Source organism: Toxotes jaculatrix, chromosome 21 (assembly GCF_017976425.1).
Source record: "Toxotes jaculatrix isolate fToxJac2 chromosome 21, fToxJac2.pri, whole genome shotgun sequence".
Lineage (NCBI taxonomy): Eukaryota > Metazoa > Chordata > Actinopteri > Toxotidae > Toxotes > Toxotes jaculatrix.
Genome location: NC_054414.1, coordinates 5,327,664 through 5,355,082, shown reverse-complemented (window position 1 = coordinate 5,355,082; position 27,419 = coordinate 5,327,664). Strand labels below are relative to the sequence as shown.

Genomic DNA, 27,419 nt, shown 5'->3' with positions numbered 1-27,419 from the left:
GGGCTGCCAGTGAGAATGCATTGATTTTGAGCCAGTGAGCCTCCACTCCCAACACCTCCAGCTGGGCCTGTGTCCAAAACCTATGATCTTGTAGAAGAGTTTGTGGCTGTTTTCAGTGAGCTGAAAGTTCAGGAGGGAGGTTGGTTTATTGCTCACGTCATTGTGTGTCTTTAGTGTTACTGCTGAAAACGGATAGGGCTGGTAGCTTGCATCTGATACCGATGACATTAATACATACAATACAAATTGCATATACACTATTTTACATTACATGTAGACAAAGAATTAAAAGCATATAAATGCAAATTTGTAGTGATAGATTGTTTTATTACTTCATAATACACACATTTAAACATTCTGACATTTATAAAGAAAAGTGCCTCTGGTCTGAAAGTAAACCCAGCAAGATCTCCAATAGAAAAAGTCTCAGTTTTACATTTATCAAATGTATTAATACCCAACACATAAAAACAGTATTTTCTTAATGGCATCATTACATCACATATCATACTCTAGTCTCCTGTATCATCTTGTGCTGATTTCTATTTTCCAAAGCATATTGTAAAAATTTAAAATGAACCATGATAATAATAGGGCATTTTCACCAGAAGAGTTTTTCTTATCAGGGGCCCAAGAACTTCAGGAACTTTTTCCCAGAGGAACAGTAGGGCTAAATTTAGTTCCAGTACAATAGTTGATTGGTCGCTAATTGGTTCATTCACAAAATGATAAAGTATACTGGGCCGACTGTGGAGGACACAGTACTGGGGCAAGGGGTTGAACGTTTCATGTTAAATACCTAATTATGTTGTTTGCTGTTGAGATAAACAGAGAGTATACAAATGAACTGAGAGCACGAGCAAATGACAGAGGGAGCAGCGATGAGAGAAGAAAGGAGGTGAAGGAGAGAAGCATTTGCTGATTGTGGTCATACGCTGAAGCAGAAATAAACTGCCATCAAACATTTGCTGTGCACTTCTAAACATTTTCCACCTCTGCATTTACATTCCTTCATTACGTCTGCTTAAACATGAGCCGCGCCACGGAAAACACAAAGAACAACGGGGTGGCTCTTGTTGTTTCCTCACGCGTGAAAACTGCAAATGGTATTATTGTTTTTAATCTGTCACTGGTTTAATTTGCCTGATCCTCACTTTCTTTAGATGTGGTGGGAAAGGAAGCAAACAGCACTGCTCAAAAGGGACTTTCTGTTTCCATGTTTAGTCACTGTTGTAACAAACACTCGCAGCGTTCTTTATTAGGAACACCTGTACACCTGCTTATTAATGCAATTACCCAGGCAACAAATCCTGTGGCAGCAGTGGAGTGCATAAAATCCAGGTCAGACACTTCAGTTCATGTTCGCGTCAAACATCAGGATGAGGAAAAATGTGACTCACTGTCTTTGACTGCAGCATGATTGTAGGTGTCACACAGGTTGGTTTGAGTGTTTCTGACATTGCTGATCTCCTGGGATTTTTACACACCAGTCTTTAGAGTTTAACTCAAAATGAAGCAAAATAAATAAATAAATAAAAAAACATCCAATAAACAGCAGCTCTGAGGACGGAAAACACACTGTTGATGAAAGAGATCAGAGGGGAATGATCTGACTGGTTGGAGCTGACAGAACCCGAACCCTGAACCTTGGAACGTCAGGTTCCACTTCTGTCAACTGGAATCAGTGGGAAACAACGGTTTCCCTGGAAATTTAAAAATAAATCTAAAAATGTAAAAGTAAGCAGCTTTGTAAAATATGGGTGATTTGTAGTAGAATGGTTAAACCTCCGGTTTCAACCTTTAAGGGTACATTTCCCTTTTAATCCCCTTTTTATGCTGCTCTGTGTTTGCACGCTTTGATATATATACGCATTTTTTTTTCTTCTTCTTCAGTGGGAAGGACTGAGTGATGTGCAGCTTTTCTCTCAGTAATAATCATAAATAGCGGACACCGCTTTCTGTCGTGTCAAGTGGTGCCAGCAAACACCACGTTCGCATGCTAGCTTGCCAGTTCCACCTGCAGGTTTTGAAGTAGGTGATCAAATGTTCCCAACTGAAAGTAAAATAAAAAGGAAAGAGAGGGGGAGAGTGGGTGGGAGAGTGAGGGGGAGGGAGAAGGGGGAAGAGAGGGGTACCTCCCTGCAATCAGCAGCTGCCGCTGGTAGAAGTGGTGAGCTTGGACCTGCTGATGAGATTGTATCATGGGTCATTACCGAAGGCCACCCTGGGTTAATAACGTCCCCTCGAGATGGTGTACGGACGGTCACTTTATGCCACACACACACACACGCACGCACACACATTCAGCTGAACACACACTTACTCACACATGCCCACACACACACACATCAAAACACTGTACGTGATGATAGTTATTACATAAATAGGAAACATGCTGGAGATTTTACTCTCAGTAACAGACGAAGGCACATGATCATGAGAACACTGGAGGTAGGAAATAATTAGCTATAAGAATAAGAATAAGAAAAAACAGTGTGTAAAATACAGGTAGAGTTTTAAACAGTGCTGAGAGGTGTAAAAAATCTCTGTGTTTGGTTGGATGAAGTGATGGATACTTACTCACAGCAGCCATTTGTGCCCAGTGGGTCAATCTGCATCCGGTATTTACAGCCTGACAGTGATATCACGACATCCCCAGATGTAATGTGCCACCTTACTGATTGCCTTATGCCTGAGCAAACTACCTCTTCTGTTTTATTTATTTATTTATTTTTGTTCCCGTGCGGCGTTGTGGGCTGCATCCGTCTCATACGCCTCATTGCCGCAGGCGTAAGTAATAACCAAAGAGCAAGAGTGACAAATACAGTTTGAAATGAATTCAGGGCTCAGAGAAAATATTTCCACTACAATAGTTTCTCTTCTGTTTCCAGTCTTATTTTTCACCCTTACTAAAAAAAAAAGAAAACAAAAACAGTCATTTAATCATTTGATATTTCATAGAACAAAAACACATTGTGTGTGCAGTGCCTTAAAAAAGCACTCCCCCTCTCTTGGACGATTTCATGTTTTTTTCATTGTAGATTTAATGTGACTTTTTGACACTGATCAATAAGAAAAAAAAGATCTCTGGCAACTCTGGAAGAAATTCCAAGCTTCAGGGGCTCAGTGTGGAGAGTCTGGGAGACTGCAGTTGGCTGGGTGCTTCAGCAGTCTCAGTTTTATGGGAGAACGGCTGAGAGAAAACCTCTCTTAAAAAACTTACAACATCTTGGCTGCAGTTTCCAGAAGAGACTCTGAAGTCAGCTGGAAGAAGCTTCTATGGTCTTAGCAAACCAAAGTTAACCTTTTTATCCATCACATATTCACACAAGCAGCTGTTTATCTTCATGCACACAACTTCTAATGTTTGCATAACAGCAGTGTATGGAGACAGACATTAATTTGCTGTTTGTTTTGCAGATTTTTGGGAAAGTTGTGTGTAAAATTGTTAAATCTTGGCTAATTCTACAAGACAGTAATACATGAAGTATCCAAAGGGGGTAGATACTTTTTTTAGGCACTTAATGTTGTATTTCATGTGTTTTCCTGAGTGTTTTCACATGCTAGTGAAAGGAAAGTGAAAGGCTTTTTGTGATGAGATCCTCTCTACAGTAGCCTGTTCAGGAGAAAGGCTGAACTGCACACAATTAAATATTAAAAACCTTTTATTAAAGGTATTGTATAATTATGAAGCTCCTGTTTAATCTTTCCCTGCATTTTGTTTTTTTTAACACACCAACATTTTTGCAGTAATTACAACTGTAAAATAAATTAACGGTGGTTTGTCACAAACAGCAGCTCACTGTTGTCAATATTCACCTTGAATCTTTTTTTAGCATATTTTTAGCTTGTTCCATGAATGAAAACTCAATAACGTTCACATAATATATGCAGTGAAAGAGTGAAACTGTTAATATATATGTCTGTGATTGTCCACATTCTCATCGGTTGTGAGAATGCACACGAGAACACTCTGTACTCTGACGTGCACAAAATCACTCTAAATACTTGACGTGCTTTTAAACCACCTGTGACACAAACACTGCAGGATGAAGTAGAGAGGAGGAGCAGAGACGGAAGGGTGGGGGAATATGGATGCACATGTTTTGGGTTTTTTTTAGCACTCACTTATAGATGTTACTCATCTAATGGTTTGCTAATGAATACGTGGGCTCTGTGTTTTCTTCACCATTTTTATTTATTTTTTTTTTAAAAACCACTCAATTAAGCCCATGTTGTCACATTCATTGTTCAGCCGTGTGTGTATTTGTTGGCTTCAGATAGTGCCTGACATTAAATCATCTAATATAACAACCAAAAAAAAAAGAAAATTTAATGGGTTTTCTGTTAAGGTTTGATCTTTATTCTGAGGTAAGTGGAATCTAATGGCGTTGTGCAGGGTACTGTAACTGATCATCAACCAGGTTGTTTTGTCCTCTACCAGGAAATTAGACAAACTTTTAATGCACCGTTTATTGCACACACAAAAAAAAGTTAAGTGACTTGAAGCAAAGCAAGTAAATTAGAGTGCGTACATTATTCATGCAAAGTATTCTCAGTGGGCTGTCAAACTGTCTCCTCCGCTTTGTCTTCTTTCAGAAAAATGTTGTCCTTAATTAGTTCTTTGCATTTCAGAATAATTAACAGTCAAACATTGGCTGTGTTTATAAACACAACTGATGATTCACTTTGCACATAGTTACTTCACTAACCTGGTTTCATATGTTAACATCCTGTCTCGGTCAAAGCAAGTAAATGCTGTAACAAAGTAAGATTGCAGGTGACGAACAGTCTCTGTGTTGTTCCTCTCTGTGCGTATTGTCACTGGAATAAATAGAAACAGGATCGTCATCATTCGTCTCCATTTGTAAGATGCTATTCGTTGAATAAAACAAGAGGCTGAGTGGTGGGTGGCAGGTAGGATTGGGCGATAGGATGTAAAACAGGACATCCAGCTTGAGATAAGACTGTAAATCCAGGCTGAAATAAATTTAATCCTATGTTGATTCAAATTTACACTTACTGTCTCTCAAGTCGTCTCAACTTGACACAAGCATGTATGAAGTTGCCAATAATGTAATGTGGTGCAATATAATGTTTAATTTTTTTAATTCAGAATATCATGGTCCATTAAGCAAAATTTACTCACTGGTAATATTATCAATTCACAATCATGATAGTGTTTTGATATAAAAACTGTGTTTTTTTTCAGCAGAGTTTTGTGTAATGACTTATTTTGAAGCTATAATGCAGCCGTCTGCTGCTGTGGGTTTTCAATGAGGCATCATTTGCATCTATCTTCCTTTCAGAAGCTGTGTAATATACTGTAAGAGGGAACTAGCCTCACGTTCACTATCAAACTAACACACCACTCACTCGATCGTCGCTGGGCTGGAAAAACGTGGTTTCTCTTATTGAAAATGTGAGGCCGTCTCACAGTCGTGCTCTGCAGTACAAGTTATGAGAGGTTAATAAATAAATAAGCTTAATAGCTACTGGAATTTTAAAAGGAAGTGAGTCATCATGCAAGTATTTGCTGATGTGTATATTCATATTTACTGGACTGAAAAATGGACAACTGCCCTCAGCCCCAGATTGACATGACTAAAGATTATATAAACAGATTTTAACCCCTTCTGTCTCCGCCTCTGTCTTTTTCTTTTATCCACAGGGTGTAGGTGCTGACCCCCACACTGCCTTGGCCCTGTCCCCTGACTCCAAGCTGGCCAAAGAGAAAGCAGAGCAGCCCTTGTTCCAGCCCCTGGACTCTGAAGAGATGACCATCAGGATAGGTAGAGCTGGACCTCTCTCAGGCAAGCCTCCCTTCATATACCCACATCAACTGTTACAAAACCATACAGCCACTGCAGCCATTGTAGCTCCACTTCTTTTTTTTCTTTTTTTTTTTTAAGCCACTGCAACACTTTTGCACCATTGGGAAAATCAGGTTTCAGCCACCAGAAAGCTATTATATGGTGTCACACTGGCGTAGACTAAAAATGCATTAAGAGGGACTACATCGGCTGCCACTGTAAAATCTCACCCGGAGCTTCTCTGATGGCTTCTTTTCACCTGTCACCTGTTCACTGTCCTGTCTTCCTTTTTCTCCTTCTGCCTCATATGTCCTTCTGTAACAGTCACGAGGTGTTCTTCTTTCAAAATGATCCTCTGTGGGTTTGTGGGCACTAACTTCAGTCATCACACACACTGCGCGCACTATCATGTGATGTAAAAAGTCGATGTGACAATAGAGTATAACATGGTGAAATATTAAAGAACAAATGAATGCAGTAAAGTGGAAAAATAGGTTTACAAAAAGAACTCAGAGAAAATTAGAGTTTGTGTATGTGTGTGTGTGAGTGTGTGTGAGTGTGTTAACACACTGGTATTGTTTGTGGCAGGTGAATCAATGTCGTTTCCTCGCCTTAGTGTCTGGTAACATTTTAGATACAATGGCATTTCAGTTCATTAGTTATGTTCAGTGTGTTCTTGTACCTGCACACCCTCTCTCTCAAAACTCTCTTGTTTTCATAGCAGATTATATGAAGATTAGAATTGCAAATACAGAAAACTAAGCTAAACATTTAGACCATAGAAGGTTATTTGTGCCTGGTAAAAACTGTGTTGGTTTACAAGCACGACCAGGCAATGTTAGGGTGTTTGTACATTAAAAAAAAAAATTAAAAAAAGGAAATACATCATTATCTTTTAGTTCCAGTTCACTCTGGCTTTTTACAAACCAACCAAGAGCTGTAAACATGACGACACATGGGCCGACACGTTATTTATTAATAATAAGACAGTTGTGGTGGTGTCATCTTTTATCCTTAGAGCTACATGAACCCCAATGTGGAAATCGAATTCTGCTGACTGTCAACAAGTTATGCTGCCCTTTACAGGCCTTATGTGTTGCATAAGGCCTGTAAAGGGCAGCAACTTTCATAAGCTGAGACTGTAGCTTCACCTGATTTCATGAAAAGAAACCAGTTAGAAACAAGAAAAAAAAGAGGCGTCTTGATTAGAATATTACCAGGGTGTGTTGTTGGCTTTGGCTGTTCTTGACTGACTTTTAACGAGGAAGTGCAAAAGCAGAAAGAGTCGGACACAAGCTCATTACACCTCCTGTCTTATATAAGCTATTTATTATAGGATCATTTATTATAGAATTTACATGGAATAAAAAAGATATTTTCTTTTTCTTAAGTTATCCATCATGAGTCCATCAGAACTAAAGCATTGCAATGCTAAATTGGTGGAATACTCCTTTAAAATAACAGTTACTAAAGAGATGGGTGGACAATACCACAGTTCATTGTCCTTCCCTGTCTGGAGGGAACAGGACAGGACTTTTTCGATGCCCGTGTGTCACCATCTTACACGGATGGTGACGTGAGCCACTGCAGCTGCCGTCACTACAGACCCACTCCTTCTAATTTTAGATGCTAGTACAAGGTTTTTGTTTTTTTTATTTTAAATAGTTAAAAATTCAAAAAGGTCTGTCACTTGGCATCTCCCCAAGTGTGTCTTATCAGCGACTAATTAACAATCAAAAGTGTCTGTGAGATAGCAACCTGAGCCTTGCTAATTAATAAAAATAGCTAGAAGATTGTGTTATTTTATTTTATTTTTTATTTTTTTGGTTGTTAATTCCTTTGTGACTGTGGACGCACATCTGAGTCATTTCTTTCTGACTCACCACTCCTCTTCATTTCCATTATTGTCACAGTGACCTTGCATATACACTGAGATTTTATAGTTTTAATGATGATAATGACATTTTTTCACAGTTTTAAATGTCAGGGGAGTTTGGCTGATCGCTGGTGTCATGCTGTAGAGCCACTGAATGTTACATTTGAAGAAAGTGCTGTAAAAAATCTCGAGTTGCCTTGATGTTATTTTAAGGGGTATATCACAGTTAGCAGCTGGAGGTGCTCAACACCCTTGAAAACTTGTTAAAATTCGAAGAACTTCAAGTCTGTCCTCTGACAAAAAAGGAATAAGAAGCATATTCATGAACAGACAGTATGATGTTGTTCTAATAAGCTACAACTCAAAGGATATTTATAAACCCTTATTAAATATTTTTTTTTTCAGACTGCTGTCATTTCAGTCAAACATGGCCCGTGGACCCCAGCGTCACTCATTTGTTTACAGTGATGGTACATTTCCTGTGGCTCTGAAATCCACAGATTGAATGTATATTTCAGACGAGCTTCTATGGATCGCTTACAAATTCATTTCATCCCTATGGCTCGCCTGAAGGCATCGGAAATGAGTCGGCCAACACAGTTAGCAGAAAAGAGCATTCACAGATATTTACATATATCTATATATATAAACATGTCACTGCGTGTTTGACTGTAGCATGTCCAATCTGCTGTATGCGGAGAACTGTGGAAGTGGAAGTGTGCAGTTTTATACACCAGAAAGAGCGAATAATTTATCTCAGAAGGGCTGAATTTCAGTACCATTGCCCAGCTGCAGAGCAATACAGTGAAAAGCAAAAGGAAAAGTGAATAAACAATGATAGTAGTAGTTGCTTTATAGCATCACTGTTTTGATAGACTTATCAAGACCAACTCTTTTAAGTCCTTTGTTTGAATTATTTATCAAATTTGGAATAATCTTATGTCGTCGTGTGGCTGAACTGTTTCTCTCATCCTCAAAATGAGCACAAAGTGAATGACGAGCTTTCATTTCTTGTGTGGCACATATGCACTTCACAGTGGTAATGGTGGCAGCTTTACCCCTTTAATATAAGCTTATAGTAGCATCTACGACCTGTAACCCCAAAAAGTATGAAATGCCACTGGCTTTGGAAGGGACTCTGAGTTACTACTGTATGTAGTGAGCAAGTTACCCAGACATGCTGATGTTTGTTTGTTGTTTCTCTTGTACTTTTGGTTTTGTAGAGGGAAAAACTAAACCATCATCCAGACTCTTTACATATACAGTATGTTGCATTTATCTACAGCCCCATGAACATTGGTTAAACAATGTTCATGGGGCCTGACGTGTTCATGCCTGACGGGCATGTGGTGCCAAGTTGTGGTTGCTGACCTGTGATTTTGACGCCGGTGTTTGATGAAGGGGTCGAGAGAACTGTCAATAGCTTTGCTTGCAGGTAGCCCCCCCCCCCCCCCCCCCCCCCCCCCCCCCCCAGTACAACTCTAACCTCAAACCAGCTGCCATCCTCACATATACTCATGCAACAAATGCTAAGACTTGTATCTCAGAAGATGAAATTCTGAAAGATTCAAATCGGCAAATGCATTTCAGTCATGGCTCATTACAGCATCAGCATCAGAGTCTCTTTATTCCTGCACAGCACAACGACGGCCACAGAGGAGAAACTGATCACAGCCTGAGGGCTCGTGCTGTCGTTGCTGAGTTAAACCTGAAGGCTGAATTCTCACCACTTCAGCCTGTGGGAAGAGAGAAGGAAATGTGAGAGGATAAAACTGCATAATACTGAGAGCTTATATAATAATATAATATGCATAAGGCTGTTCAAGGCTAATATGCGTGAGGATGTTCGAGACCTGTGACTGGATGTTGATGAGTGTTGTTTGTGCCAGTGTTGTTAAACTTAATCTGCGGTTGTAGTAGAACACAGGCTCAGGACACATGATGGGTATGATATGAAGGAATTAAGTATTCACACAAACACACACACACGCACAGCCTGTCGACGTCAGCACACCCCGGGATAGACATAATTTCAAGTAGGTTGTACAATAGATGATTGACAGTTCCATCCTTCACCACTCAGACACTACACATTAGGCCAGTCTCAATCCACTGCTCAGTGGATATTCTCCAAGTGTAAGATTGGCCTTGTAAGATGTTGTGCATCTTTGTGAGGCGTTCACACACATTACATCTCATTAAAAACCTCTTTGAGAAACTCATCCAGACTCTATAATCAAATCCTACAACCTTAGTATCACACACCTACATGAACCCACCCACTTTTCGCTCTCTATGTTTCGATGTCCTTCAGTTATCTTTAATGTTTAGAAAGATTTTTCTTCCTTTGAATTATTCAAGCTGATTGGTGCTTGGTCTCTCTTTTCAATCTGACGGTACTTGATTAATCTGGGGGCTGTCTCCTCTTGTCTTCCGCTTCACTTTAACAGAAATCTGGTATTTTTTTCAAGTGGCCTCTTGCTTTCAAAGGTCTCTCTGTGAAGCAGGAGTCTCTGCCTTTTCAGCCATCACAGAAGATAAACAAACCAAGTATCCCCCTGGGCCTGTTAGATGTGTGGTATATGAATGTGGATGGTATGTCTTGCTTTTTTTTTTTTTTTTTAACTTCATTCTGATCTCCTGAACAGGACGTTAGCAGCTTGAAACCTCAATTAAATTGCCTTTCCCTGCCGAGACAGAACTCTGTTCAAAGGTATGAATCGATTTTCTCTTCTTAGAAAAGAGCCGTGTTCCAACCCTCCAGAGTGGTTTAGCACTATCCATGGAACACGGAGGCTAGAAAACATGAATTTTTAAATTTCCATTTGAAAAAACAAAGATGCTGAACTTTGTACTAAATTAGAAATGTTTATCCATGTTGCACAGTAGTTGTTGAATTGTTTATACCTAAATATCACAGGTGATATTAAGCCTGTGGCCAGATGTATAAATGTTTCTCAAACAGGGGTCGGTTTCCTTAAGACTGAATTGACTATGGCTTAAATTTAACATTTGGACATGATGTCTTTCTAAATTCATCAGTTGCACAAAGCTGTCTAGTGCTTGACAATCTTAAATCAGACAAATTTGCTGTGTATTTGGGGTAAACTAAGACTTTTCAACCTAAAAACCATGGCTGAGCTCCTTTAACTCAAGCAGAAAATGTTTGTCGTCTGAGGGGACGCTTCGCTGAATGGGAAAATTCAGCAAAGAGTTTTACAATGCAAAGTATAAAATCTTAATGTGACAGGGCTTAGCACTACTGCTCACTCATCAGGCTGAGGATAGTTTCTACAGACCCAAGACCTGCAGTGCAACCGCACCTGACCTGATTAGACTGAACTTGGATGTTGACCTGGCTTAACCTTGGCTCGAGTCCCAAAATGGGTCTTGGTCATAACAGAGCAGACCCGTTAAAACCTCTAAAACAAAGTTAGAATTGCAATAATCATCTTGATATCTGTACGTGATGGTGTTGAATAAAATACAAAAAAAAAATCACATTCTAAATTTAACCACACAGTCACTCCTCTGAATTAAATGTATATTTAGTGTTTTATTTGAACAAAATACTGTTCGCACAAAAAAATAGATGCTACGAATTTTTATGGTAATTTACAGTAGCGTTCATAGAGGCGTGAATCCCACATGTCATGATACAGCATGTGAATTTTATCACAGGATTCTATGGCAGTTTGATGAACTCTGAATAATGGTGCTGTCAGCTAGTGAAGTGAGCATTTGGCATTTGGCCTTTCTGATCAACGTCAGTAAAAACGCTACAAGTCATGAAACATGTTTAATAGATCAGTGCTTCGCTTCCTGCCATTCTCGGGGTATTTGAAGTGGCAAGAAGCCCCTTGTAAGCATGTACCCACTCAAGGATGTATGTATTCACACATACACACATGCACGCACAAAACTATTCCAGTTCCTTCTCATTCTTAATGCATGGGCTCCTAAATAATTCAGTCGGCATTAGGAGGAATCAAAGTGTGCCTTATGGCGTTCTGTTTATTTAGGTCTTAGGATTGAAATTTGGAACGTACTATATGGACTGACAAATGGGATTAGATCTGTTTTTTTTTTTATTCACACATGCAAATACCGTGCAGAATACGAACCTACATACTTCTATTTCTTATTCCACCTAACTTAATTAATTAATTAATCTGTTTATCATCATTTTTATTTTTCAGGCCTTCGGGCAAAAGCTGCAGCCAACCACATGACCTATCTTTCATAATGAGGAGGAGGTGATGCCATAGTTGTGATCAGAGGGAAGTCTTAATGGATTTTACCAACCACATCATATATCTGTGCGTTGGATTTTCTGGAAATATGTTGACGAGGAGAATCGTTTGATCCGTAACTGTGCCCTAAAAAAATAACCATAAAATTAGCACAAACAGCTCATGCAGCAGTAAGCCAAATAATAGCCTCTGCTAACTTAATTACTTACACGCTTAGGCTTTGTTTTAACTGACCTGAGGGAGCGGAGGTACTATTTTTGGATTACACAATTCTTTTAATGAAAAGTGCTGTATGCGTAGATGTGCTACTTGTGATACTTAATGCAGAGACAGACCTATGGACAGTGTTCTTTTGTGGCAGGGTAGGTTCTGTTCAGGATGTGATTTTCTCTGTTACAGATAACACAGAGTTAGATGTCTGCCTGTTATGAGGTTGACTGAAGCTAAAGGCTGATATCATAAGGTATGCACCAGTTTGTTAAATCAGTATCTACACCAATACTGTCCTTTTTCTTTTTTTTGTGTGTGTGGATCAGGTCTCAGCCAGATCCAGATTAAAGAGACTGTCCACCTGTAAAAAGGAGCCCATGGCTCATCTGTGCAAGCAGCTTATTATGACCCATAGTTACGTTTCACTGTTAGGGGACATCTAGCAGGCATAGTGATTGTGATGGGAGCAAAGGAGGGAGCTGGATTACGTAGTAAATAGTGCAAATAAGTCCACATTAGGAGGAGGTTGGGGTGTAATCTTGAAGTACTTATTTTAACCCAAACCACGATCATTTCTGAAAGTTAACCATGTCATTTTTTGTGCCTGAACCTAACCAAACCCTGATCATTCCACAATCTTACCTGTAAGTTACCATGGCAATGACGGTCTAGTAGGCCTTTTGCTGGTATACTCCTATGGTTCATATCTTGTGAGGCTTAACTTGGTATAGTTTTTTTTTCTAAAAGTACATTTTCTGCAGTTGTTATGTCGTCATGTTGGCACATTTATAAGAGGATGTTGTTTTGACTGAAGCTTTATTCCTCATCAGTGGTAGGAACACAAAGAGGACGGAGAGCAGAATTCACTCCTCACAGCTGCTTACAGCAGCCCTGTTGTTTCTAAAGACACAACTACACAACACCAGTAACAGTGCAGTACGAGCTGAAAAAGTTTGAGGCCCAACACTGACGAGTTGAGTGATGTCAAACTGGTTTGTAATGGGTACCATTAAACAGTTATAGCACTAATTGAGGATGAGGAGAGGATAATTGCATGACGGGGGGAGTCGTTGTAGAAAATGACTGAAATCCTCGTGTTTATGATGAGGGGGAATTGACATGATCATGGGTACTGTTGTTCACAATCATACATGTTCACTGTGTAAAATGCATTTGTCATGTCAGTGCAGGAAAATGTAGAGTTGTATCAAACTGAGTACGGGTTGTATGTAATGGCTGTTCAATACCAGACTTCCCTTAGGGTTCTTTGTTTCTTTCACATATTATTGGGTTAGATGGTGGAATTTGGCATTTCCCTCCACGCTGAGTCTAATTGACCAGACTGCTTACTCCTTTAGGGCATTTTGGAGCTGGCAAACAATGTAAAATGAAAAAAAAAGAGAAGAAATAAATAGTTTTACTGTATGTTTGCTCCACTTTTTGATGGAAAGTCCAGAAGTCATGGGATCACAACCATAGCAGGAACCTTGCTAATACATTGATAAGAAGCCTCTTGCAATCATACAGTTAACAAATGTCCATTTCATTCCCCCACACAGTCAAGCTGGAGCTACAGCAGGAGTACTTTTTGTAATCCAGAGCACATTTTTCAGTCGTACTAGCACATAACAGGCCCTCATGAGACCAAAAGTGTACCCAACGTTTCCACCGCAAAGTGGTTTTTGACTATAGTGCAAATCTGTTAGAGTTTCTCTTCAGCTATGTTTGAAACAGCCTTTTTTCCATCATGCAGTAGTTACAGTAATGTGTCAATGCAGGCCACTCAAGTTTAAATCCTCATTTTTTATGAAAGAAAATTGAAACTATAGATGGGAGATAAATTAAAGGAAAAGAAACCAGAGTGTGTGTTTGTGTGATGTTTCACCACGAGCATACCTCCTGAAGGTCTACTAGGACCTCATAAAGGACCACTAAAACCCTCAGAAGACTCCTAGAAACTCTTACAGGACATCAATAGTCCCTACAGCTCCCTGACACCTTCTAAAGGAACTCTAGAACATTATCAGGTGTCTGGGGAAATAATCTGCTTTGTATGGCAGGGTCAAAGTGGGCCCAACAGGAAATGTTTGCCCTGAGGGCCCTCAAGAGGTTAATCCAGCCATGCTGTCAACTTCTGTGGTGCTCTGCTCAGTGGAGAAAGTTATATTGTACAGCCTGTTAAAGTTACTTTTTCCACTTTTTCAATAGGTCCACATGACGTTGGCTATCAAACGTGAAGCTGTGAGACATCTAGGAGGATCCGTTGTACTGTTTGCCTAGCTTGCTAAAGTTAGCAATGATTCCAACCAGATATTTTCTGTTCATGTTATTTCAACACGTGATGAGTCACTGTCAGCTCCCACACACTCAAGTGTTGTGTTTGCCCTGCATTATAAAGGATTGGCTCCAGTTGTGGTGATAACAGCTGACCAGACTGTCAAAACTCACAGCAGCGACCTGTGTCTGCCACAAGCAGCCATTGGAATCTAAGTGATATAACAATTTTTAGTGCTTGCCTTCACAGGTACTGCACCAATTAGTTGATCGCACTAAGATCATCAGTTGGAACCAAAAACTCAGGTCCTCTGGAGAACACTGATGTTAAGGGTGCTTAAATATCTACTCTTTGGTGATTACAATTTTCACCTGGTTTCTTAGCAAAACAGTTTGAACATTTTTGTTGCTTAATTAAGGTACATAATTGTACTGTTAATGATACATATAGTACCATGGTATCTGTATAGTGCAGAGCTTCAGTGACAAACCTTTGTGCACCAGGTAAAGTTCTTCTGTTGACAGTTTTTTTAATCAAAGGACTCAGAATTTTTCAGCTGGTTTGAGATTTAAACAACAAACAACCATCTGGGCAAAGGTCTGCTCCTCTAATCTCTCTGCTGCTGTTGAATTTCCTTTTGGTTTGTTTCACCCCTTTGTGATGAAGGACGCTAATACAGACTGCTCTTCTATTAGGCGTCAGAGGACAGAGGGAGGAGGGTTTGATGAAGGTGATGGAGAAATGGATGTTCCCTTAGTGAGACCACAGGGGTAAACACTCAAAACTTTCAGCGACTGGGCTTCGTGTTTCACCAAATGTGCATCTCTCTTCCTGTATTATTTATGTCGCTCGTCTTCCTCTGGCTTTCTCTCGTCAACTCTTGATTTCACTCTGTCTCAGGCTGTCACACACAGATTTAAAGAGAGACAGAGTAGTTACCCTGTACTTGTTCTCATTCTTGCTCTTCTATTCCTTTTGGAGTGTGTCAATCTTGAGAAGTTTTGTGAGATTGGTAACCGCAGCAGTTAATTAGTTGAAGAGTTCTTTGTGAAATCTCTCTATGCCTTTATAGTTCCCCACATCAGCAGGTTTCTTGGCAGCCACTGAATCAGCAGGTTGTCGAACTTGAAAAAGCCTGTGGGTCCACAACTTTTTTTTTCTTTTTTTTTGCCTCACTGAGAGGCTAATTGATCTAATCTTTTCCCTTTTTCAACTTTCCTCCCCTGTTTCCTCATATAGCTGTGCAAATCAAATGGTCTCCAACCATTTGAAGGAGGGTGAGACTTCCTCAATTTCAGATTATAATTAGTCTCTCCTTGAAAAAAACCTGAGGCATTTTCGGTAATGATGATTTTTGTGGGCAGCCTCACTGATGGAGAGTAATCAAGGAAAACAGAAATATGCTGTCATGAGTCAGACTTTCATGAGCCAAGTATTTTTCAGTTTAATTTAAATCAAATGATATATGTCTATATGGCATCATTATATGTGTGTTTACCTTTTGGATTAGCAATGTCTTTTTATCAGCTATGATCATCTGCCTCAACCTTCATTTGTATGACACACTGTTTACAACTATTCCCGCTAATTCCTGCTCACTTGAGTTGATTGCCAATTACCAGGAGAACAGGAAAACACAGGACAAATGCTTGACATTTAAGGAACCTCGTATTGGTTATTTTGTACAATATAATACTAATTAAAGCTATTAAAATAATAATTATAAGTTGCAGGCAGTATTGATAGAGAAAAACACATTTTTCTTTTCTTTTCGGGAGGGGGGCAGGGGTTCGGGCAAATTTTATTCATAATTTTTAACATTTACAGATAAAACAAGCTTTTAACCCCCAGCCACCCACTCATCTCAATACAATCCCACTGCAAAAAGGCCTCAACAAGAACATCGAGGAAGGAAAGTGGCCAAAAAAACACTCTAACATGGTCCGGGAGTAATTGCTCAGTCATAACCACTTTGCACTGTTTTACTCACATAATCAGTGCATGTGTAAAAGATCATCAGGTGAGCCCTTGCACCTGTTACGAGCATCCTTGTGGTTAGGGAACATTTTTGCTAATTTGCCCTTTAATGTTTGGAGTATAATGGACTCTAAACTCCCTGCGACCTGCAAGGACGAGCAGAGAGCTAATGGATGAATGGATGGATTGGAGTAGCCCATGTCGAGTGCAGATAGAGGATGAGTGCACCAATTCTTTTATCTGTGCAAATTTATCATCAGGAAACTTTCATGCCCAAGTCCTCTTCCCCCTTGTTTTTGACATGGGTTGGGGGCTTGGGTGGACTGAGTTAAGTGAGTTGTATACGATGGAAATGATGCACCAGGAGGTTGATGTGAAATAAATGTGAGCTGGGTAGGTCAGAGTGGTTGGAAACATCCGGGAAAGATGAAAATATTCCATTCCTGCAGGGGTCATTTACGGTACGCATACCCGTTGTGGCCTAGAGATGAAAAGTTAGACTAGGCAGATGAATGGTTCTTAGATATTGGTCCCTTAAGGGAGAGCTGATGCAAACTGAAATGATTTCTGAATTTATTTCTGTATCTGTCTCTCACAAACCCCCTCACTCCCAGTTTAATACCATACTGGAGCACAGGTACAGGAAAAATCCACCTTCAGACATTTAAAACACAGAGGATTGTGATGTACATTGCATTTTTCAGTGCATTTTATTGCACAAATGTAGAAGTCGCTTCAGTGTCTTTATTGAATATTTTTCAATCAAAAATCAAGGGCGTCTGTATAAATCTCCCACCGTGCACTGAGAAATCAAACCCAACATGCGCTGTGTTTTTGTACTGAGAGCCAATAAACCCAAACCTTTTATTTGGTGGCTCTTGAAAGGCATTTTGCGAAATGTAGGAAATCACAAACTCAAGATGAAGGCAGAGAGAAAATAGCTTCTATGAAATACATGGAAATGGACTGAACATTATGACTGATACTATCCACAGAATTGATTATATAGTAAGTTATAGATTATGGATTTTTTTGTTACCTTTGTGTTGGCAGTGCAGAGTGTTTCTGTTGCATAGATTAGAATTTAATTCATGTTGTAGGCTCATGTTTACTGTAAATATAACTTGAAAAATGTGTGAGTAAATACATAAAATGATGGCACAGACAGAAGCTGTATAGTTGCTGAAGATATGATTATTGACATTGTGCGTGTCGACCTTGTCACAGGGTACAGAGACTCTCGAATATAACGAGAGTAATCATTAATATTATCAGCAACACCAGTGCTTTTCCTACTATTACAATTCAAAATGTGTGCGAGAAAAAGCACTGATGTTTCCCCCTGATGAGAACACAGTGCCCAGGTCCAACATTTTTATCTTTAAGTGTCAGTAGAATAAAATGCTAAGTTTAGGTTTTTGCTTTTTTTTTTTCTTCAAACAGCGAAAATAACATTAATTGACAGAAGGAAAAAAACAACATGTTGCCCCGAAAGTAATTCTTACGAGAGTCTTTTCCTTTCCTGTCTGTGCGTTTCTGTGCTCACTCATTTGCATTTTCTATTTTGTGCCTTTTTTTTTAAACTGGATGAAAGCACAGCGAGAGGAAGAGATAAGGAGAAAAGCAGAAATGGAGACAGATGGACAGCCAGGCAGGCAGGAATATACTCCATATGAACATTTCTGAAGCGCTGAAAGAGAATAATTCTCCCCTAATGACAAAATAAAATGCTTAGACCAAATCTGGTGTTCATGTTTACTACAGTCCCCTGGATCCATGGGCAACAAACCCAGATGATGTTCTGCATACTGCTGTGCTTGATCTATTTATCCCTTCAGTTCTTAGCATGTTTGTTTATGTCTTAAAGCACTGATCTCTTTCATGATGTGCAGGAAAGTGAAGTCAAGGCAAACAGGGAGAGCATACTGATAGCCCAGTTCAAAATGTTCAGAATATAATGTCCATGAGCACATGTTCATGAGCACATGTTCATGAATGCTGTCCTGTGGTCAGCGACAATTTGATAACAAATACACCAAATGATTATGTACGTATTAATTATGGTAGGGTTGATACTAGAGGGATGATGCAAACATTAGTAACATAGAAATGTTACTGTCTCCCTCTTTGAGTTTCGCACAGAAATACTGCTTCCTGCTCCAGCCACTGCTCAGTTGCAACCATACCATACTATTATTCCATTCAAAAGTCCCAGAAGAGAAGAACCCTCACCTGCTCACAGACCAGCAGAAGCAAAGACCTCACCCAGTAATTTGGTCATTTTTCTCAGCATGATATTTGCAGGAAGGCTGATTGCTGCCAACATTAGGAGGAAAGGGAAGGAAAAAAAAACATACAGGGCTTCAATGGAAGAGAGTGAAGGAGAAGAGGCAGAGGTTCAGTGGCCAAAAGAAATTTCAATGATTTTCTTTTTTCTTTTTTTTTTTTTACAAGCTGTACATCTGTGTCATTGTTAGTCAAAGTTCATTCAGAGTTCTCAGAACAATGAAAAGTACCTGTTTTGCTGCTGGAGTCACACATAACGACTCTGGTATTGGATCAAATTGGAATGATTTTTGGTGTCGCGCAAGCATTTGCTGACAAGTTAGTGGACAATTCTCAGTCCTCAGTCCAGTCGAGTTTCCATGACAATACTTGTTTCTGCTTACTGTCTGATACAATCTGTTGCTTACTGTCAGTTTTGTTTTGTTGGTTGTAACCAAATTTAACAAAAGTCAGAAATGTTCATTTTATCGTCACAGAGCATCTTCCACAGTGACACAGGGAGGGGTGCCAAACCCTTTTAGGTTTCCTTTTTAAAAGCGTGATTGATCAAGAATAGAATCGTATCTGTTCTGTCAGATACACGTGAGACACACGAGGGAAAAACGCAACTGAAACTCCTCCTGTGCAGACGAACCGTGAGAGTTGTACCATGCACATTGCTTGACCGAAAATGTTTCTCTGTCCCTTCAGTCTTAACAAAATAATTAGTTATGTTACTGTGATAAGAGTGGATGGATTGATATTGATGGCAGAGAGGTCTCCAAGGAGACAAAGGGAAGGTGTCACTTTGGAGTCTCATTGGATCAATGGTTTCGACTAATGCAAGCTGTTGTAACACGTTGCCTCTGTCTGTCTGCCTCTCCCTGCTTACATGATTAGACTTAACAAGAGAAGATATTTTCTCACTGGAGGTGTGTGTGGCCTTATCAATGTGGCAAAGCTATTTATTTATTTATTTATTTTTAAACGTATGTATATCTACACACATACACACTGCCGTGATCCCCGCATCAGGGTCATGCATCCAGTTGCCTGGCAACAATGGCCAGGCAACTGGATGCACGAAAGTTTAGTTGTTTACTTCCTATTTCCTTTTCTGTTTCTCTCCTTCTCTTTCGCTGACCATCAGGCTCGCTTCCTCTCACTCGCTTTCACCGCGGCTCTTTCTCCCTGTTATTGTTCTCGTTCACTTACTGTGACTGTCGGTCTCTCTCACACAGCTCGTCTGCCACAGGCGTCCTCTCTGTTCCAGTTCAGTTTGAAATCAGTGGGTGGATTACAAGCTGTACGGTGGCTAAAATGTTTATATATTAAGTGATCAGCATTAGCAGTGTAAATATGTGAAGCATAAATGGACATATTAAAGGCAAAGTTGCATTAAAGTATAATCTGAATTGGGCAACTAAAGACAAAAGGATGATTGGACTCAGGTGGAAAGAAACACGGCTTCACGTGTTGTTCTGTGTCTGCTGGATGTGTAAATAGGCACTGTTTGCCATATCACATTCACCATAACTACATTATGAAGTGATAATATGTTAGGGCTGTGCATCTGTCAGCTTTTTTTGGAGTTCTTTTGCCCCCTCAAGTGTTGTTCTCCCGCTGAGGAAGAACCTCTGCTTGCTGTGTACATTTCAAGCCCAGATGGAAACAGTGAGCAGTAAAATGACAGGTGTTATGTCGCATCTCCATGATACGTTTTCCTGTGTCCTATCTTATTCCTTCGTCCTTCAGCTGCTGCCGCCACAGCGGAAAGAGGAGAATGATGCAAAAGAAATGGAAAATTGAATCAAAAATTCCTTCATCTGTGGACAGTTTTGTCAGGAGGGAGGGCAGAGGTTCTCTCTGTCCTCCTTCATGCCTCAAAGAGTTTTGTACAAATGTTGTCATGTCATGCTGTTTCGGCTCCTCACAGAGTGGAATTGTCAAATCCTTTTCAAGGTAATGCAGCATTGTTATTTTGGAGGCATTCTACCTCAAAGGACTGTGCTTTACCTTCTTGATATTTGCCCTTGCTCAGCCTTTGTGTGACTTTATAATGGCATAAATGCTACTGAGACATGTCACTAGTTAATAAATACAAAATGAAACGGAGCACGGAGGATGATTTTGCTCTTGGTCACCTACAGAAGCCCTGAGAGGCAAGTTAGAAAAAACATTCAGGTGATCCAGTTTCTAAGTCTGACGTTAATAGTTTTCTTCTCTGTATTTATGGCTTACGAACTGGTGAAAAAAAAAGGTTTTGGCAGGATAATCTTTCTCTTTTGTAAAACTTCCAATCAAAACACACAATAACTTTAAATCTTACCCTTATCTAGATAAATTGGACTTATGTGGCAGATACAGCTCCATAAAATGCTCCAGTCCTTGAAGTCATTTACAAAACTGCGTGCAGGCATTATGAATCAGAGAGCACAGTTTGTAAGAGCCCTGGAGCGCCTGAATGGAATGCAGCCTTTATTAATGTCATTAGCTACACCTGTGTTAGCCAAGTGTACATGTATATTGTCTAATTAGCCGCCTGTGGAGGAGCAGAATAGCAGAATATCCTCCCTGTGGAGGATCTCTCATTTATTTTTAATGTTGATGATAATATTTTCTTCATGCAGTATCCAGTGAGATTAAAGCCAGTGGACATTTCTTCATATTTAGCCATAACTTTATGAAATGGGCTCATGGAACTAACTGCAAATTTATACTGAGAAGCACTTTCAAATGAAATGTACTGGTTTGAAATTCAGTGTGATTATTACAGTATTTGATGTTTTCAGAGTCGCACACTTCTGACAGCTGGACATAAACAGCACCATATGCTAATGACGGGATTAGGGATTTTAGGATAGTGCTTTAGACGAGTAGAAATTCACAAGCCTCCATTATTTCAGCACGTTTACTTTGGACTCCAAGATGGGGGAAAAGGGACACAAAAGGCAGGGGAAAAAAATTTGAGCTGGGGACAATACATGACCTCAGTGTGAACAAATGGCCCTTCAGAAACAGCATGGACCAAGCTTTGTCCAGCTGCCGTTCCCTTCACTGGATAGATGTGAGGTGGCTTTATGTTTGCAAACCTGTGGATTTTCATGCCAGGCAGACATAATTTGTTGGCACTGGCTTATTGGCCGTGTTGTCGGACAGTTAATCAGCGCAGTGAGTGGCTTTGTTTGAGGCTCTAGCTTATCTCCACCTCTCTCATCATAACTCTTGGTCCCTTGTTCAGTATTTCTGCCTTACAATGCTGAAAGATCATTCTGGGGGTTACAGGAATATGATACAGTATTCTGGCTTGTTAGATTGTGACCTTTGCTGACTTTTGTATTGTTTAGTTGCTTGTGTTGGTGAACCCTGCCGCTGCACTCGCTGGAAGCCGCTGTGGTTAAGAGCATCACCATTTGTAAATTATTATTTTTCACCTGCCTCACTCGCACTCTCTTTTTTTTGTTGTTTTCCTTCCTCCTCCTTCAGTATCCCTTCGTTCTCTTCCACACCCCCCCACCCATCACTTTTCTCCTTCACTGACTCACACTGCTCCCCAATTCCCCGTCTCTTTTTATTTGCTTCAGCTTCTCCTGCTTTCACTCTGTCACGTAAATCGATCTTCCTGCCTCATCTTTCCTCCCTCACAGCCCATTTGCTTTTCTCTGAATTTTATTAATGGCTATGTTCAAATCTATCTGACCTGGTCCGTCTATGGCCATTCTTGACTGACAGAATGTGCAACAGCACCATCCAGGCCATGCAAAGGACCATTAGCTTCTCTACCGCATATAATGTCAGTAATCAGTGCTTTCCACCGCCTGGCTAACAATAATAAATGGTGATTGTCAAAAAAAAAAAAAAAAAAAATCCCGGAGTAATTCATTTTCCCCATGTCCTTCCTTTTACCTTTTCTATGTTTCATGCTGTCCTGTTACGTGAGTCATTTAGAGTTCAGGTACTGATTTTTGTTTTACTGTAGACAGCACTGTGACAGAACCATCTTCTGAATTTACAGAATCTGTAAAGACCTGTGAGCAAACACTGTAGGTGAGAAGACTCAATGAGAAATGACCTTAAACATGACTCTTGCGCCCTGGAGCTGCCCACTGTCCAGCAGTAGATGCTCTGATTATACCGGGCAGCTCCCAGGTAGCTGATAGTGGGTGGTTGGGGTTACGGGCTGAAAGTGAAGTCACGACCACAGCTAAAAGAGAGAGAGGGAGAGACACACACACACAGTGTGCTTTGTGTGAGTTGAGAAAGCTCAAATGTTGCCATGGATCAGGTGTGCAAGCATGAAAATGGCAGAGAAATATGACAACCTGCTTTCAGATGGTCCAGTACAGTGCTTGAAACAGGGAACTGTGAGTGTTAATCTGCAAGTTCACAATCAGTGTGTTTTCCCTTCACGTAACAGACTATGTGCTCACTTAAATATTAGGAATCTTAAGACATAACAAACCTGTGAAGTTTTGCTTTTAAAGTGAAGCATTGTGCAATAATTCAGCATCAGAGTTTAGTGTTGACTTTGGAAACAGAAGTTTGATAAAAGATTGTAACTCAGCATCCACATACAAGCTTTCCAGAGCTTTCATCACTGTCTCCCTCCGTGAATGGTGTTTCCTCAGTTGTCATGGAGATAAGGTAAGTTATCTTCACATGGCCCAAGTATGAAAAACATCGGTCACAGCGCAGCCATCTTCATGACAACTGACTAAATACAATATGCTGAGGAAGGCTTTGACATGTGGTTGAAAAGAGTTAGATGATAGTTCTGTGTTGGTTTGTCACTACTAGCAGCCCCTTTCACTTTACACATACTCATTTGACCCACTGACAATCTGAAAATATTGATTAGTGCAGCTTTAAGTGGATATACTGCAGGTTGAGCTTCAATTACACTTGCTGAAGTACCAACAGACAAAGACATGCCTGGGAATTAAAGTCAACTTCACATGATAACACTTTAATCATCAGTGTCAGAAGGACAGACAATGTGAAGGCAAATTAGAAATCCTAACCCACAAGGAGTAAGAAGCTAAAAGGAGTCAGATCACCATAAAAACCATTTGCAGTTTTCCCACAACCTTCATAGCTTCAAACCGTCTGTTGTCAGGAAAGGTCACCTGAACCATTTTCTATTTTTCCGATTCAGTGTTCCTGTGTTTTGGAAAAGGCTTCGGCGGTTGTCAGGGTAACTGCACCCCAGCTGCAGCTGATGTGAGTGGCTGGTTAGTGCCGGACCTGTTTGTAACTGTGTATTAAGAGTAATAAATCAGTCACACACTTGTTCCACTGTTTGTTGTTTATCAGCAGAGTGGCATCGGCAACGGCTGCTGCTAATGAGTACTCAATGCGATGAAAGGCAACAGGTGGGAATTGAGGCTGTGCAAGAGAAGTGTGTAAGGTCTGGTGTGTTAAGTAGGCATTGCTTTAGTGTGAGCGAGCACGTGTGATGCACTGTGTCCTAAATAGCAAAATGGGCAAAAATACATAAAATTATATTATAATGAAAATTCAATTTAAAGCCCCTGTTTTGGAATTTATAAGCAGTATATCAAAGTACTAATAAGTGGGCTGTCAGTACAGGACACTCTGATATAGTTGTAAGCAGATAAAGGGACATTACAAGTTTTAATAAATTGTACTCAAGTCCTCTCATCAAGTATCAATAACTGCTGTGAATATAGCTCATAAAAGCACCATGTGGTCAAAAGTATGGGACCACCTTAACAAAGTATTTAGACAGCCACACATTATACCCAGTAGGGTTGTCAAATGTGTCATTCCAACGTCATTGTACAGAGTGGTATTATCACATTGAAACAGGAAAGGGACAGACACGAAGTCGCTTGGAGGTGGACAGGGTGGATGGCACAAGCTGGATAACTTTGACTCCAGTGTCCAGTGTCACTAACTCTCATCTCTGATTACTTTGGTAAAGGTCAAAGAGGGGTTGTGGTTTTGATTCAATGAGAATAACGGGTTGTGTCTGAGGTCACTGTGGACCTTTTCTGTATTAAACCAAACCACAGTCATCCCCTAACCTGAGCTAACAGCTGTGAGAGACTAAACATGACTATGAAAAAGCTTAATAATGCTGGAGACACTACGAATAGTACTGCAGTATTGTACTGCAAGATCAGCTATTTTGGCAGAAAACTAACGACGCTGTCAGTTAACATTTTACTGATATGTTCAGTACCAACATTTTTGCAATTTGCCAGATAAACAGAACATTTCCTCCATATTATATAGTGGTAGAGGCAATTTAATCAGAGTATTGATGATAGAAACTGAATGATTATGTATAAGAGATAAGCTGTTGTAGGCCAGTACCAATCTGTTTATTGGATCTGTAACTGTAATGGAATTTCTGATATTTAAATGGCCATATCATAATGAGGTAAAATAGTTAGGTGTTACTTTGTGTTGGTCTTATTCCCATCACTGGTGTTGACAAAGGCAGAGCTGTGTAGGTGAATCGTGACACAGAAGAAGATGAGGAGGAGAAAGGAGAAGATGAGGAGGGGGGTGATTACTGACGAGCACTGAAGTGAAAAGAAAAAAAAAGAGAATGATTTAGGGTTAGGAGGCCTGTGCCAAGTAAAGGGATGAAGCAGTTTTACTTGCGGGCTCCGGAGGTCAAAATCCCAATCAGCATGGAGAGACAGAGAGAACGGAGGAGAGGGAAGGACGCAGATCTGAATCTGATTGCCAGACTGTAGGATGGAGAAAAAAAAAACACTGAGTCAGTGAGTGTGTGTGTAAGAGAGAGAGAGAGAGAGAGAGAGGAGTGTGTGGGTGGAAGAGAGAGAGAGAGAAGTGGGGAGAAGAGAGCAAAGATGGAGCTCGATGTTGGTCACAAAATACTATAAATTACTCATGAACACAGTGAGTGCACCCATTTCAAATGTTACCAACCTGCAAGGAAATTCAAAATAAGCAGCGAGTTATAAAATATTCTATTGTGAGTTGTCTGTGTACGTTTTCCAAGGTCAGTGAGACCAGTGGGAGACTTCCACTGCAGAACACTAATCATCTCAGTGAAGTGCTTCCACCCACCTGTCAGTCAAAGTAACAGGCTACTCCGCTATGTGTTTTAGGGAGACCGAAAAAAAATATGCTTTTAATGAGATGTGTGAGTACGTGTGTTTACAGCGCTGTGTGCACCTCCAGTCTCCATTGTTGAGTGGAAGGCAATCCAAGTCAGACAGCCTCTTAAAGCTGCCTTCAAAAGAAAATCTAATTTTAGAATGAATCTAAGCCAAAAGCTGGGAAGCTGCCATCTCCTAAACCACCTTGTGGTAATTAATTTCACCCCAACACTATCAGGCTATTACCCATGAAAAGCAAGTTTGATTTTCAGTAATTTCATTACAGTTCCTCATTGCAGTAATTTATAATACTGCAAATCTTTTAAGCCCTATAAAGATTTAGATTCTTATCCATCACACGGTCCCTTCGAGGAGGTGTCTAATCGGTCCCAAATTTATTCTGCAGCAGGACCATCGCTCAGTCCAATCATTTAGCCACAGTCACAGAGAACTATCTTTAGTGACAAGAAGAACAAGGAGTCCTGCAGCAGATGGTCTGCCCCCCACAGAGCCCTGAGCTCACCATCATGGAGTCACTCTGGGATTACATGAAGAGACAGAAGACACTGAGACAGACTAAATCCACAGAAGAACTGTGGCAAGTTCTCTAAGATGCTTGGGACGACCTACCTGCCAAGTTCCTCCAAAAACGGTGTGCCGTGTACAGAGGAGAACTGGTGTGGTTTTAAAGGCAAAGGGGGGATGTGATTTAGTTTTTTTCTGTTTGCACTTTGTATGAAGTTATTTTGTAAATACAAAACTATTCATGACATTATTTTTGAAATCATCCCAACTTTCCTTTTAGTACCTAAAACTTTTGCACAGTTCTGTACTTTTGAAATCATGGGTTTTGGCTTGTCTGTTGTCTTACTGGAAGGGTTATATCAGCTTCCTGTCTTATGTTTAGTGGACAGACTGGTCCAAGACTTGCACTGCTTAGCACTGGAGGTGTAGGGAAGCACTTAAGCTTAACAGACACTCTATGGATTAAGCCCGCTTTTATCCACGAATCAGTGGACCCCTGCCTAATTTTAGAATCAGCCCGAATTTCTGCCAGATTGGGTTTTGTTTGATGTTCAGTTCGAGGGAGATCATAACGCCTGATTAACTGCCTGAGCGATCAACAATCTGGCTGTCAGTTGATCAGTGGGATTTCTGGCAGGTCTGAAATTTTTGTCTTTGGTCCAATTTCCCTCATGGCTGCTGTCAGAGGGTCCATTACAAACTGCAGTGAGCTTGTTTTGATGATATTATTAGGGTAGTATTTATGTGTTGTAGCTGTAATCCTGTAGTCTGGAGACCACTGCAGAATAGACACCATATTGTCTGTATCCCCCCCCCCCATCTGTTTTTTTCTTCTTTTTACTGTCCATTCGAAGTAGAATTGCACAAAGTGATGCTGGCACGGCTGCAGCCATGTTGTGGCTTTTCACTTTTGTTGTCGTTTGATGAGGTGTAGAGGTGTAGAGTATGTCCTGATATCCTCACTGAAAAACCACACTACGCTAGAGGGAAAATGTTTATCGAAAAACATGAGCTTCCGTTCTGTTCAGCAGTGAATCAAACTAACTGCACGCACTAGTCTTGGCTGATCAAATAAACTGAGATTTTCATTGTTGCATGCTACTTTAAACAGTGTTAGAGAAACAGCTC

General features: G+C 40.2%; 1 protein-coding gene across 3 annotated transcripts in view; it reads left to right on the top strand.

The window, feature by feature from the left end:
• Nucleotides 1–27,419, top strand: part of LOC121175478 (zinc transporter ZIP11-like) — a 103,935-nt gene that overhangs the window by 57,020 nt on the left and 19,496 nt on the right. For 2 of the 3 annotated variants that reach the window (XM_041029252.1, XM_041029254.1), the window contains exon 5: nt 5,672–5,813. In XM_041029252.1, the coding sequence (XP_040885186.1) occupies nt 5,672–5,813 (142 nt within the window). The remainder of the gene's footprint in view (nt 1–5,671; nt 5,814–27,419) is intronic. The other variant, XM_041029253.1, reaches the window with a different exon arrangement.